Source organism: Aotus nancymaae, unplaced genomic scaffold (genome assembly GCF_030222135.1).
Source record: "Aotus nancymaae isolate 86718 unplaced genomic scaffold, 86718_ANA_hifiasm-v0.15.2.pri h1tg000014l, whole genome shotgun sequence".
NCBI lineage: Eukaryota > Metazoa > Chordata > Mammalia > Primates > Aotidae > Aotus > Aotus nancymaae.
Window position 1 is genome coordinate 102091661 of NW_026988425.1, and position 15452 is coordinate 102107112.

The window sequence follows — 15452 nt, forward strand, 5'->3', positions numbered from 1 at the left end:
CTGTAATGATACATTCTATTTCTGCACTCTCTAATATGGTAGTCATTAGGCACATGTGACTATTGAGTACTTGAAATGTGCCCATTTAATTTTAATTAACTTAAATGTTAATAGCCATGTGTGGCTATGGCTACCATATTGGAGAATATGGTTGTAAGTAACTGAGGCTGATTGTTGATAAAGTTAAACTACTCCAGAGGCTCCCAAGGCTTTCTCTATGTACAGCCTAGTAAAGTAGTTCATTTTTATGATGAATCTTGATGTTTGAGTTAGATTGTACTTACTTTCTTTTACATAGTAGTGGACATTGAATACATTTTGGAAAGGCTTTTTATTAAAAATTGTGAATTTTCTTAAGAGTTGCATTTTTATATGGTAGTGGTTTTTGTTTATTGTTAATATTGTGCTGCTATTAAATATTATTATTTCAAAAGCCTAGCCTTTTACTGTTACTTGGAATATGCCAGAAAAATATATCTCACTTAAAAAATTATTTTAGATACATATTATTGTACATATTTATGGAGTACATGTGATATTTTGATATAAGCATATAGTATATAATAATCAAATCATAATTTGTATATTCATCATTTATTATATATTTCAAAATAACTAAAAGGGTAGAATTGGAATGTTTCTAACACAAAGAAATAACTGTTTGTGGTAATGGAATATATCTTATTAAATTTAAAATAATGTTTACATATTATAATGACTATCCATTCTTACACTATAGAATGTCAACCAGTTATCTGTTACACTATTTTAAACTTTTCAGTTATAAAGTGGAGTATATTCTCAATAATGTAGAGATCCTTTTTAACCACCAAATTAGTGATTTTTAAGTGTCAAGTATTTTTTAGTGGCAACAAGAATATTGGTTTATCTTAATTTATTGAACATATTCAAGGCATTGTGGTTACTGCTAGTAATATATTTGGAAAATTCTGCTGCACTGAAACAAACCAAAAAAACCATACAGTAGTTGTGACTTTTCAAATGTATTAATTTATTTGTAAATAAGTTTGTCTGAAAACAGTAATATTTCATCCCTATGCTCATTTGTAAAATGTAGATAAAACGTAAAAGTATAAAGAAAACAGTATTTCCCAAATCTTCTTTTTAACATTTGGGACATCTGTGTATAGATATGTACTCCTTTTAAAACCAGGAATATTTGCCATGGATATACGTGGGGATATACACACAATTTAGTTAATTCAAGCTTAGTGATTTTTATGCCATGATTTTTGGAAGGGCTAGAATTTAAAAGTGGAGATTGTTTACTGTCCTTTGATTATTTCTACAGTTTAGAGAAATTCATCATTTTACAAACAAAAAAAGTGTTTCCAGTGTCTCTTCTTTTCTGAATCTTGATACATTTTCAGGTTGTCTTGGTTCTCTCTCTCCATTGTCCTTAAAACATATTTCGTGCATAGAACCTTCTTATACTTTTTACTTAATCAAAGCATGTCTCCTTTTAAAAAGTTTTCAAGAAAAACCTACCGTGAGCCATATCCTTTGATTAAAACAAATAAAAGGTGAAAATTATAGCCCCCATATAAAAGCTATTCTTAGAATAAAGGTTGTTTTTTTCCTTAAAAATATACTACAAAGGACATCTTTTTTGTTTTGCTTTTGTTTAAGAGACAGAGTCTTGGCTCTGTTGCCCAGGCTGGAGTGTTGTAGTGTGATCCTAGTTTGCTGTGGCCTCAAACTCTGGGCTCAAGTGATCCTCCCACCTCAGCCTCCTCAGTAGCTAAGACTAAAGATGTATGTTACCACACCTGGCTAAGATAGAGTCTTGCTATGTTGTCAAGTCTGGTCTCAAACTCTTGGGTTCAAGATGCTAGTATTACAGGCATAAGCTACCATGCCCTGCTGGCATCCTGTTTATCATTTTTCAGTTTGTATTCTTAAATTCTCTATATTTGTTGTATGTTATCATTCAAAACTGAAACTAACCCTTGCCTCTGAGCTATTCTTGGGACTTAATTTTCTGCCTCTCTTCTCTGATTGCATTTCTTTTTCATTTCTCTTAATGTATATATGTGAGAGTAAATGACATTCTGGTGATGTTCGTGGTCTTCGAGAGAAGAAAGGACAGAGAAATTTACCAGTTTTTACTGCTGTGTCCAGATATTTTTTCACTGTGTTATACATAAATAAGCCTGTCTTGCTGCCAACAGGACTGGCTTCTTTCCAGGATCATCTAGAACGAGGAACCCTGATACCAGTGTAGACATGGTATTTTTTGATGATTGAGAATGTAAATGTGTTATATGGATACATTGGTTATTTTATATGAATTATTATTACCAATATCTTTTTCATAAATTGCTTGTATTGAAATTATGAATTTAAAAAATTTAGAAAGTATCAATTACACATGTTTTAGATTATAAGCTAAAATGTTTGTTTTAAAATTAAAATATGACTTTTATGCAATTAGGGCTGCTGAAATTCTTTACTATTTCGCCCTGAGACAAGCTCACAAATACAAGATAAATAAATTTCTCTCATCATCACTTTACACGGCACTGACAGAAGCCAGAAGGAATTTGGGACTGTTTCAACATCATGATGCTATCACAGGAACTGCAAAAGATTGGGTGGTTGTGGATTATGGCACCAGGTAATCTAATTATAGAAAAATCATCTTTAAAAAAATCTTTTAAAAGTATGGGTAATAATATATCTTTTGATGAAGTTGTTAGTGCCTATCAAATTGCATTAACAATGATATTACTCCTAAGTATTGCTATAGCAAAACAGCACCAGTATTTAAAGATTTTTTAAGAAATCAGTTGACAGAGTCCTACCTGTGCCATCTTTTTATTGAAGTGCATTTCTGCAAATAGAATAGTAAAACATTATTACTACTGTTTAAAGCTGATCCTATTTTTTTCTAAATACTGTGTAGTGATTGGGGTTATCTTCTTGACCAAGGACTTGGCATCAAATAAAACATAGTTATAATCTAGAGAGATAAAGATTCCTACTTCATTGTATGTCAGTTTAATCTCATCCTAATTCATATCCAGTTGTTCTTGTATACTTCTTTTTTTTTTTTAAGAGGTATATTGACATAAAAGAATAAGCTGAGAAATATAGCCAGGAAGGAAAAAGACCTATAAACCTTATCATATATGGATAATACAAGCCATTGGGGATGAGAAAGGATGACCTGGATGTTGATATCAAAGCCACCTTTAACTCATTGATGGGCTCTCAGATGGGTGAGGAAATAGAAGCTAAGTTATTTCTATATTAAAGAATTTGAAACAGTAAGTATAGGCATGGTCTGAGATAGCAGAGGACTTGGCAGTCTTCCTAATGAGAAAAAAAGCTTACTTTTTGTAATAGGTCGTTCTTTATCCTCATGCCAGAGTTTGGATGACCATTCATTCATTAGGATCAGTGTAGAGGGGGATTCCCAGATTAGGAAAGGAGTTTTGATGATTTTATTTACTGTAGATTAGACTATTCTTCCTGATACTGTTTTTTATCCACAATGTTATGCTTTGATAGTATTTTAAAATCATTTAAAATATACTATGATTTTCTTAAAGAATAGATTTTAAAAGTGAATATCCTTATTACTACTCCTGGATGAGAAAAGCGTATACAACAAATAAAAACAATGTTAAAAAATTGACTCACATCTTATATTACTAATTGTAATAAATGTTAATTAAATTTTTAGTTATAATATTTTGACTGGCTTTCTAGAAATTGGGGGAAAAAGATATTCTTGGGTTTTCATTAGTGGACTTCAGTCCTTAAAAAATACATTCAAAGTAGTATCCTGAATATCTTCTCCATTTTTCTTATGGCAAGTATATTTGACACCCACCTATTGAGATTGATCTGGAGTTAAAGTAGGAAATGCTCACTAGATGATAAAGATGATATTTCTCCCACAGAAAGCATTTTTGAAAGTAAGGTCATGTCCTCCATTTTTCCTTCTCACCTGCTCCTGGCCTGCTTGGTTTGTTAAGAGTTTAAAAATGAGACTTAGAATCAGACTAGGGTAGAGCTCCTGAGAGGACATGGAAAAGTCATTTTCCTACACTGCCCACTTGCAGTCTCTGGCTGCCATATTGAAAGAGATTTGCTTGTAGGTCATTGAGCTGTGGCTACAGAACATTTTTTGTATCATGACCTTTCTGGAAGAGCCATTATTTGTTCTCCATATGTTTTGTATTGCTTTTAGCTTATAAAAACTTCCCCATGCAGAATTACATGTTAGAGAAGAAAAGGCAGTAATTCTCAAATTGTACTTGGCATTTGTAAATTTTCTATGTAAGTACTTCACACTTCATTGAAGTCATCAACAATTACCAAGTCATTAGCACAGACATTTTAAGGAAGAAATTTCAAAACGTAAGTTAGGGAATTATTAACAAAGAGGTAGTTAGTATTGGGTGTTCTCTTGAACTTGGACTGATGACTACTGTTCATTCAGATTTGGCAGAAATGTCCCTGTGAACAAGTGCATGAATTAGGGGTGCATTTAGCTGTGAGTAATAGCAACTAGAAACAGAATAAATCCTGTCCTGCTTATTTTTATGTCACATGAAAGATATCTGTAGACAACTGGTTCTGGTACAACAGCTCTGCAGTGTCATCAGACATTCAGGCCCTTCTTTCTTCTCTGCCATAGTAGGGGGACTCTGAGAGCCATGGTCTCAACAATAGATTGAATGTTTATAAAGTTATAAACTGGAAAGCAAGAATACATCATGACATATATGGAGATTAATTCTAATCATTTCATGAAAAAATGAATTGGATTGGGACAATGTTTGTAATAGACATTCAGGTTAAAAGTATTAATAGGTAATATGGCTTATGTGGAAGGAAAGAAGAGATGGTAACGAGAGAAATGTTTTAGAATTCTGCTAATTATTCCTAACTTGTAATTAAGGTAAGTGGGAGAAAACAGAACAAAGGGTGAGCATGAGGGTCCTAAAATATAGATTGAACTATATAATGGCAGACAAGCTAACGTCTCCTTAATAAAACAGCCATGGCAGCAAACTAGGAAACTGATTCCCAAGTGATTTTTCCTGAAGTGTATTCCATATTAATAGGATAAGTGCATGTTTGGAAATTAAAGGCCCTGAAAACCATATTCATGAAATATTGAAATATTTAGAATTTTGTTTTACCCAATAAACAAAATTTATTTATTTGTTTGTTTTCCAAATAAATGTACTTTTTTTCATTTAGTTTGGATTTAAACAAAACAGCTCCATACATCCTGAGAAAGCGTTTGCAGAGTGATATACTATAGTCTTTAGTACTTATCTTATGAGAAAGCTGCATGTGTGCCTTTAGTATGCAAACATTGATTCCTGGCTTTTGCTCAGTTTAATTAGGACTCTTTAATACATCTGTGGTTTTAGGTGTTGGAGAACATGACTTTTCCTCTGCAGATTCAGGCTGCCTAATAAAGACAGCCCTGTAGACAATAGAAATGAACTTAGATTGAGGGTCTTATTGTCATAACTGAACCATATTCATTCATGTGGTGTTTTAGTATGGTGAAAACACTTAACTCTATCTAGGAAAACATTTGAAGGTATTGGGAAATTTAATTAGATTACAGCATGATCTCAAATCCATAAGATTATAGTATTAAAATTATAGATTTGCCATGTAAATGTATTTAATGACATTGATAGTGATCACTTACATCTCTGAAGAAAATATTAATGCTCTGCAAAAAAAGAAGGTGTTGGGAAAACTGGCTAGCCATATGCAGAAAGCAGAAACTGGACCCCTTCCTGACACCTTACAATAAAATTAACTCCAGATGGATTAAAGACTTAAACATAAGACCTAACACCATAAAAACCCTAGAAGAAAACCTAGGCAAAACCATTCAGGACATAGGCATAGGCAAGGACTTCATGACTAAAACACCAAAAGCATTGGCAACAAAAGCCAAAATAGACAAATGGGACCTAATTAAATTTAAGAGCTTCTGCACAGCAAAAGAAACAATTATTAGAGTGAATCGGCAACCAACAGAATGGGAAAAAAATTTTGCAGTCTATCCATCTGACAAAGGGCAAATATCCAGAATCTACAAAGAACTAAAACAGATTTACAAGAAAAAAACAAGCCCATTCAAAAGTGGGTGAAGGATATGAACAGACACTTTACAAAAGAAGACATATATGAGGCCAAGAAACATGAAAAAATGCTCATCATCCCTGGTCATTAGAGAAATGCAAATCAAAACTACATTGAGATATCATCTCACGCCAGTTAGAATGGTGATCATTAAAAAATCTGGAGACAACAGGTACTGGAGAGGATGTGGAGAAATAGGAACATTTTTACACTGTTGGTGGGAGTGTAAATTAGTTCAACCATTGTAGAAGACAGTGTGGCGATTCCTGAAGGACCTAGAAATAGAAATTCCATTTGGCCCGGCAAATGGGTATATATCCAAATGGGTATATATCCAAAGGATTATAAATCATTCTACTATAAGGACACATGCACACAAATGTTCATTGTGGCACTGTTTACAATAGCAAAGACTTGGAACCAACCTAAATGCCCATCGATGATAGACTGGACAGGGAAAATGTGGCACATATACACCATGGAATACTACACAGCCATAAAAAACAATGAGTTTGTATCCTTTGTAGGGACGTGGTTGAACCTGGAAACCATCATTCTCAGCAAACTGACACAAGAACAGAAAATCAAACACCACATGTTCTCACTCATAGGCGGTTGTTAAACAATGAGAACACACGGACACAGGGAGGGGAGCATCACACACTGGGGTCTGTTGGGGGGAACTAGGGGAGGGACAGTGAGGGGTGGGGAGTTGGGGAGGGATAATATGGGGAGAAATGACAGATATAGGTGATGGGGAGGAAGGCAGCAAACCACATTGCCGTGTATATACCTATGCAACAGTCTTGCATGTTCTTCACATGTGCCCCCAAACCTAAAACGCAATAAAATATATATTAAAAAAAAAAAAAGAAGTGACTTCTTTTACAGGTTTTTTTTTGTTGTTATTGTTGCATGACAACGAAAATGTCTTTAAGGCATAGATCCAAAGTTGCTTTCTGTATTGGAAAAAATAATGTAATTGAAAACGTCATTAGCGAGGATTCTCTACAAACTTCTCCAATACGAATTTGTCTAGGGATGCCTGGTCTGTAAAACCTTCAAGAAACATAACTGAATTTGAAAAAAAAAAAAAAAAATCTCCAAGCAAGTTCTTTTTTCATGAGTAGGGCTTCAGCAGTAGCTGGTGATGTACTGAGGATATATTTCAGAATCGGTCTGGAATCAGTAGACTTTTGATTCCTTAGACATAAAAATAAAATTTGTAGGATTTCAATGTAGTTAGTAATTTCATTGACCAAAAAAATTAACAGGGATGAAGACAACTTTATTATTCACATCTGTCAAAAACTCTTGTCCTCCTTGTTATTTTGAACAAGAACATGAAACTAAATTAAAATATCTATTTTAATTCTTGGGGTATGTCTTTTATACTGGTTGAATTTTCTTGTGAACTGAATTATCTCATGTTTTTCTTTGTTGATTAGAACCCTCATTAGAGCTTTTACTAAAGTAGCAAATAATTGGTTTTTGACAGAATGCCTTAAGGTTATTGGAATGATTCTACTAGATATTATTAGTTGGTGCGATATTCATAGAAAGTTTAAGTAGTTTGAGTATGTTTATATGTTTCAAGTGTGTCCAGAAAGCTTTCAATTTTTAATGGATTCTTAAAAGTGTGTACAGAAAACTTAGTTCTGGAGAAAAAAAGAGCAGGTTTGTTCGCTTTGAATACAAGATGAAGATACTGGTGGTTTGGTTATTAGTAATGAAACTGAAAATATTGTATGCAGATTTTTAAATTATTTATCAGACTAATAAAATTTTTGGTTTACAGACTTTTTCATTCATTAATGGTTTTGGAGAAGATAATTGGAAATTCTGCATTTCTTCTTATTATGAAGGACAAACTCACATACGACTCTTACTCTTCTGATACCTTCCTGGAGATGGTTAGTTTGTTTCATTTATAGTCATCTTAAAAATGTGTGATTATATTGTTCTTGAATTAGAAAAGAGTATAAGCTTAATGAAAAGAGACATTGAAATATAATTTTTTTGCACATTTGAAATAATTTGTATCACTTAATATAAATTACCTATATGTTTGTCTTTTCTATAAGTATTTCAAAGTATGTGAAATATATAGTGTTTAAGAACGCTATTAAGATGTTAGTAAGGCAGCTGGGCATTATAATTAGTTGTTTTGCTTGGCTTTAATTAGAAACCCCTTGATATTTAAATTTTTATAAGACCTTAATCCGTTCTTGCTGAACTTGAATTTGAATGGTGTTTTGGTTTCAGGATGAGTCCATGGAGTGTTAAGTAAAATTTGAAAATTACTGTTCATTTTTATAGGATTTGAAACAAAAATCACAGGATTCTCTGCCACAAAAAAATATAATAAGGCTGAGTGCGGAGCCAAGGTAAATTCATAATTTCTTATAAATGTTTACCACTTTTCTGGCTTAATATTTTTGGTTTTTATGGTTCTGGTCTTTAGTTAACATATATTTTAAGGCAGTATTCCATTTAATCAATTTAGTAATTTAAAAACTCCTAAAAATATGGATTTTCTTCCATGACTGTGTTATGTTCAGTACTAATAGCTAACACAGTGCTTAGTACATCGCTGAACAAACTATTATAACAATTAATATTTCTCACTGATATAAGGTATAGAATGATAAATATGTAGCTAATAAAACATTTTCTTATCTCTGTAATATTAATTTTAGATTATATTCTTTCTTGATTAACCTTTCTTCTAACTACCTTGTTTTCATTTCTAAATGAAAGAGAAGAAACTTTATTATAAAATCAAAGTTTCTACTATAAATTGTTCATTAGATAACTGTCATTTTGCTGGTCAAACAGCCTTGTTTTAGCACTATTGATTTATGCTAAAGTAAATGGGAAGGGTGTTCAATGACCTTAAACTAGGGCATTTATTGGTGGCTACCAAATTATAAAGAAATGTGTTATGTTTTATTGATATTTCTTTAAACAGCAAGGTATCTGTTTTTGATGACCAAATATCTGTTGATCATTATCCAGTGGACCCAAGCACACAGTATTTATTTTTAACTGTCAGAATTGAGATATGTAATACCATCTCTTATAAATTATAGAATAAAACAATAATTTCAGAGAATAATTCATTATTTTAACTTAATATATTTTATTTAAATTATTTAAAAATAAATGGAATGAAAGTATAGAGAATTTCCAGTTGCTAGTAGAGATTTTTGTTAAGCATAGATTAAAGCCTTAGTTGTCTAAATTTCTTTAGTAAGTAGAGACATAAGATATATACAGCTTATTCCTTAGAACAAGATAATAAGTTTTTTTAAGTACTACTAATGTTCTCTGTAACACTGCAGAAGCCTTAGGAGCTTTCAGATTGCCAAGTCATTGTTAGGATGAAAGGATAATGATACCGGAAGAAATATTAGTTATAAAATTACAATATGTCTTCTTTGTCTTAAAATAAGTTATGTTTTGATGCATTTGAGGTTATATGCCTGTTGCTTAAATATTGTGTTCCTAGTAAACTCTGACATTAGTAAATCTATTTGGCTTTAGGCATAGTTCTCTCATCTATTAACTTTTCTTTCTTTTTATGTTTTGATGGAGGAAGAACTTTGTTTTTGCTGGTTATAAGAATAATATGTGCTGCAGTAAGTGATTCGTGCCCCATTTCTACCCCACTGGTCTCCCTGTGGGTGCTTTTATGGTGGGTGGGTTGAGACAGGGCTAGACCTAATAGGTCAGAGGAAAAGATGTTCCCTTTAGTTTTTCTCCTTCCTTTACTATCTTAGCCTTAGCAAGCAGTAATTGATAATTTAGCCTTACTTATGCCAGAAGAAGAAAGTTAGGAAATATAGTATATTAATGAAAGAGAAAAATACGGGCTGGGCATGGTGGCTCACGCCTGTAATCCCAGCACTTTGGGAGACTGAGGCTGGTGGATCACGAGGTCAGGAGTTCAAGACCAGCCTGGCCAACATGGTGAAAACCTGTTTCTACTAAAAATACCAAAAAAAAAAACCAAAAATTAGCTGAGCATGGGGGCAGTCATCTGTAATCCCAGCTACTTGGGAGGCTGAGGCAGAAAATTGCTTAAACTCGGGAGGCGGAGGTTGCAGTGAGCTAAGATCATGCTACTGTACTCCAGCCTGGGCTGCAGAGTGAGACTCCATCTTAAAAAAAAAAAAAGGGAAAAGAGAGAAAATACTTTTAAGCTTTCATATTGAGGAGTTTTAGTTACAGGTAAACACAAATGTAATTTTGGGGGCTATTAGTAAAATGATTGCTTTTTGATATTTTTAAATAGTTTTTATTTAAGTGGTATAGTGTTTATCTTCTTATTACTTCTTTACAATTCTTTTCTATCAAATATTGACTCTCCTATTTCTGTAGGTAGGTAAACTAGAAATACTTCTGATTGGCAGATTCTTATTTTTATGCTTATCATCATTTCGTAGGTTAGAGCTTCTTAGATTTTTAGTTTTAAAATCTATATTTTACTTGTTTGCTGCAAATTATTTTAGTTACTGATCTCTCAGTAAAAATTGGTGAATAATGAAGAAATGATAGTGACCTTTAAAATGGAAGAATTTGATAGTTTTATTTAGCAGGTACTGAGAATAAAATAATTGCCCTTTTCAGTTTTTAAATTGGAAGTTTTAGTTGCTATGAGTATTTGTCATATTCTTCATGAGTCTTCTTTAATGTTCTTAGACTTGGCTTTATTTTAGTTATAGACACAGTTCCTTTTTGAGTAACAAATGATCTATCTCCGTAAGCCATGCATTCTCAATGGGGGAGATAGTTTTTCCAAGAGAGTGAAAATTGGTTTTGGGGGATTTAAAGAAAATCTTATTCTTTTTAATATATAAAGCACAGATACAGTACATAACAGGTAAACAGTTTGTGTGTGGCATTAAAATTGTGTGTGGATGATTAGTAAATAAATGTCTAAAAAGAGTCCTTAGGGAGGTGATAAGATAAAAAAGATTGAGAAATACTAACTTAAATCCATAATATTAAATAAGACATGCAAATAAATTCGATCATACTGTTGGCAACATTAGTCATAGCAATAAACCTAACATAATTTAGTTTGTGAGTATTTAAAAAGCAGTCCATGATCTGCTTGAAGTGGCATTGGTATATTTTGATATGTCTAATTTAGTTCACACAGTTATGTGAGCTATATCATACGTGAATTCAAAGTTTTTATATAGAAAACAGATACTTCAGAATAGTAGTATATGTTGGCCTAAAAAGTAGGCCTCCCATAACCCATTGTCATTGGCTTGTTGAATGGTTCTCACTGGATGACCTCCTAGTACCTCTCATTTAATATCCTCTGATTTTCTCCATACGCTTTCCTTTTGGATACCAGTCTTGATTAAGAGCATTGTTATCTTTTTAGTTATCTAGGTTCTGAAACTCCAGAACCCACTTTGACCTCTACCTTTTATTATTTCTTAAATTTCATCAGTTGGAGAGTCTTTTTCTTCTCGTCTGTGAAATACATCTCTCTTTTCCTGTTACTTTTTGGTTCTAAGCCAAACTTCATGCTTGAATTACTTCAATGGCTTCTTACCCTTTTGTCTTCAATTTCTCTTTATTCATGTATTAAAGTTATCAGAGGAATCTATCAAAAAACAGAGCTCTGAGAAAATCGCTTCTAAATTCAACATTCTCCAGGGATGACTTCTTACCTATTGAGTAATGTCTGACCTGATGGTCAAATGTTTTAGTAGACTACTGCATAACAAACTACTCAAAAATTTAATGTCTTAAATATAGTTTATTATATTTCCCATGGTTCTGTAGAACTACTGGGCAGTTCTTGCTTGGGGTCTCTCATACCATTGTAGGCAATTAGAGATTGGGACTGGAGTTTGCCAGAGGTTTGACTGGTTTCAGTGTGCAGGAGGGCTCACTCACATTACTGAAAGTTACTGCTCCCTGTTGGCTGAGGGTTCACTTGGAGCTGTTAGCTGCCAATGCTTACACATGGCCTCTCCATATGACTTGGGCTTCTCTAACCATAGTGACTAGTTCCAAGAGGGAGTATCTATCTTAAGATTAAAAGTCTCAAACATGAGTTTTCTGGGTAGAAACGGCAAGACTTCTTAAGACCTAGCTTTGGGAGTCCTAGAAGGCCGTTTTCACTACATTCTGTTGGTCAAGGAAGTCATTAAGGTTAGCCAAGATCCAAGGGGAGGGAAATTACTTGCCATTTCTTGATGTGAGGAGCATGTATAGGAAGCAGAGGGAATGATGAGAGTCATTTTTGAAGGCTAGCTGTCACAACTCACCCACAGGCTACCTCAATTCACATACGGTTCGTGTACAGAGTAAACTCACCCACTTCCCAAGATGCCCAAAGTCCCAACCCATTATGCTACTGGCTTCTTATTTCTTCCAATATAATTATTTGAAGTTAATCACACTAGATCGTAAACTCCTTGAGGGTAGGAATTATTTCTTTGATTATTTCTACCATCATGCCTGTGGTATTATATGCAACATAGTAAGAATAATACAGATTCCTTGAAATACATTTAAATATCGACTGAAGAGAATATTAAGCTTCAGACACCAGATATGGATAGAACATAATTCACATTCTATGCAAAATGTGGCATCCTGGGTATATATTCTCCCCAGGTAGTTCATTGGTCTAATATTTGGAGGTTGGGTGCCAGAGTGCTTCAAAGTAAACTTTAAGTACTACTAAAAATAAAGATAAAAAGTAATTCAGTAAGGCTTGGAATTTGTATAACTGCCCATTTGAGATTTTAGTTTTATACCATGAGACCTGAAAAATTGCCTCTCAGCGTCATTTCATTCTTACAGAGTTAACTTCATTGAGATTGGATTTTGGTGTTCAGAATGAGTGGATATAAAAGATAGTTCCAAATAGCTGAATGAATTGGCCTTATCAGATTAGTTTTTATTTGTAAGACTTATTATTGTGGTTGACATAGCCTGACTCTACATTTTGTATTTTTAATATTGTTATTTTAAACAGTTCTCCTGGCGGTAATTATCTATTAGTTTAATGGGATTCAAGGCTTTAGGTGAGTTTCTTTTGTTATCATGTTATCAACATATTTTTATACCAAGTAAGAATATGTCTGAGAAATTATGTAGTATCTCTAACCAGTTTTTTACACATAAGTTTTAAATGAAGAAGCCAAGCTCACAGCCTTATTTTTTATTGTTTGGAAATGGAATTTCTAGGAAAATAGAATTCTAACCACTCAGATTGTGGCAGCATTACTTAATGGAGGCATTTGGAGCTTTTTGGCCTCCCAATATGAGTTGGGCTTCTCTAACTATGGTGGCTAGTTCCAAGAGGGAGTATCTGTCTTAAGATTAAAATGGAATCTCACTTCTTAAGGGCAGAAGTGACATTCCATGACTTGAATCAAAGTGGCTCTAGTCTGAGAAGTGAGTATGGTGAAAGAGCTGTCAGTGTCCAGAGGGAGTGTATTTTGTGTTCAACTGGGGAGGAGATGGAAGAGTGTTAGCTACAATAATTAGTCCAGGAACTGCCCTTAATAGCTCATAAATTATGATGGTTTAAGCTTAAATCTTGACATATACTAGAAAAATAGTGTATAGAAATATCTTTCCATTAGTTAACAGAAAAACGAGTGTATAAAGTCAGTAAGATTAAAGATTTTTTTCCTTAATAATGGTTGGCTGTATTTTTAAATTATCCTAAAAGAATTCAAGGCAATAATAGAATTCAGGATTTGACACCCTGGCCCCTCTACAGCTTATATTATTTTGAGAAAAGCTTAGATAGCCTTACCTTTTAAGTAAAGCTGCTTTGAACTTTTCTTTTGATGAGGGAATTAGTAACTGATGGTCCTAGAGACTCTAAAAACATAAAAACTAAGCTATTCTGTATTCTAGTCTAGTTTAGGTATATCTGGACATTAATAACACAGTGTTTATGAATTTTATTGGATTTGAAGGATGAGTTCGTAAACTCTCCTCTGAGATGCTTTTCTGTTTACGTATATATTGCTTGTAAAAAGTATTTGTATGTTTTCACCTATGTTCCATCTCTGTTATGTGTTGTTAACTTTGATTTTTATTGACATATAGGTTGGCTAGTTCTCTAATTACACAGAATCACTTTTTATCTTGTCCATAGTCTGCTGGGATATTTTCAGAAATGATGCTTTACCCAAAAGACTGAATAGAATATAGTATATTATGTAAATAACCAAAAATTTCTTAAGGAACTCAAGGTACCTGCAAGGTGCTACATTAGTTCATTTAAATGTTAAAAATTCTTTGCATTGACTAGTGGTTGATACTAGTGTTGGAGCAGTCATGGCTAGGTAGCAAGACAAAATAATCTTATTTGGTGTTTGCTATTCTAAGTCAGTCGTCACAGGCTTACATTTTGCCTAATTTTTCAGGAAAATATAAAGGTCTCTTAGAGAGGAAATGAGGAGAAAAGGCTCCATCTTTGTTCCAGTTCTCCCCACCTTTAGCATTTCTATTTATTTTATGACATCAGGAATGATGAGTATTAATTCCTGAAATACATTTCAACCTCACATTGACTTAAATGAAATACATCTATTACATTAAAAAAATAGTTGGCACTTGCAATTTACATGATGGCTGACTAGGGACCCTGAGACTGACTCTCAGTTTCCCATTAACACTCATATGAAAATGTAGATGATGATGAACAATTGCAGAAATACCAAAACCTTGGCTTGACAGTCAATAAGGTGTCCACAAACTACAAAGCTGATAGAACTGGACTGAAAAATGCAATTACTTGCTGATGAATGATAAGCAATTAGAAATAACAGCAACCTGCATGTTTTTTAAAACAAGTATGGAGAATGATTTCTTTTCTTTTTTATAATGTCTGCCAAGGCTTTGAAATTATGGTATTACATCAACTAGAAAAGTAAACAAATATTTTTCTACTGTAAGAGTGCTAATTTTGAGGCTATTAAGAAGTTGGGTAGCTGTTCTTTTTTTTTCTTCCTCCCTGCCTAAGGTCTCTGTTGACCAATCTTCATTTAATTGACCAACTATATCAACTGATGTTTTTCATTTCTTTTCTATGCCCATGGCAACGTGGTCTTGTAGTGAGTGGGCTGTTAGCTGTCAGGCCAATGCACTTCCTTCCCTCCAGTCTTTCAGATGTGTGATTATGACTCAGTTATTTATTCCTAAACAAGTTGTTCTTGTTATTTTTTTCTCATAATCCATTTTATTAAGCTGATGAATTATGTAAATACACTTTTTATGAAGTTGAGGGCTTTGGAAATATTCAACAAAGG

At 33.2% G+C, this 15452-nt stretch overlaps 1 protein-coding gene across 1 annotated transcript in view; it reads left to right on the plus strand.

Annotated features, from left to right (window-relative positions):
- The window catches only part of MAN2A1 (mannosidase alpha class 2A member 1), a 173934-nt gene that overhangs the window by 85595 nt on the left and 72887 nt on the right, over positions 1-15452 (plus strand). Inside the window, exons 10-12 of the mRNA XM_012473931.2 lie at positions 2456-2638; positions 7946-8060; positions 8467-8534. Of these exons, the coding sequence (XP_012329354.2) occupies positions 2456-2638; positions 7946-8060; positions 8467-8534 (366 nt within the window). The remainder of the gene's footprint in view (positions 1-2455; positions 2639-7945; positions 8061-8466; positions 8535-15452) is intronic.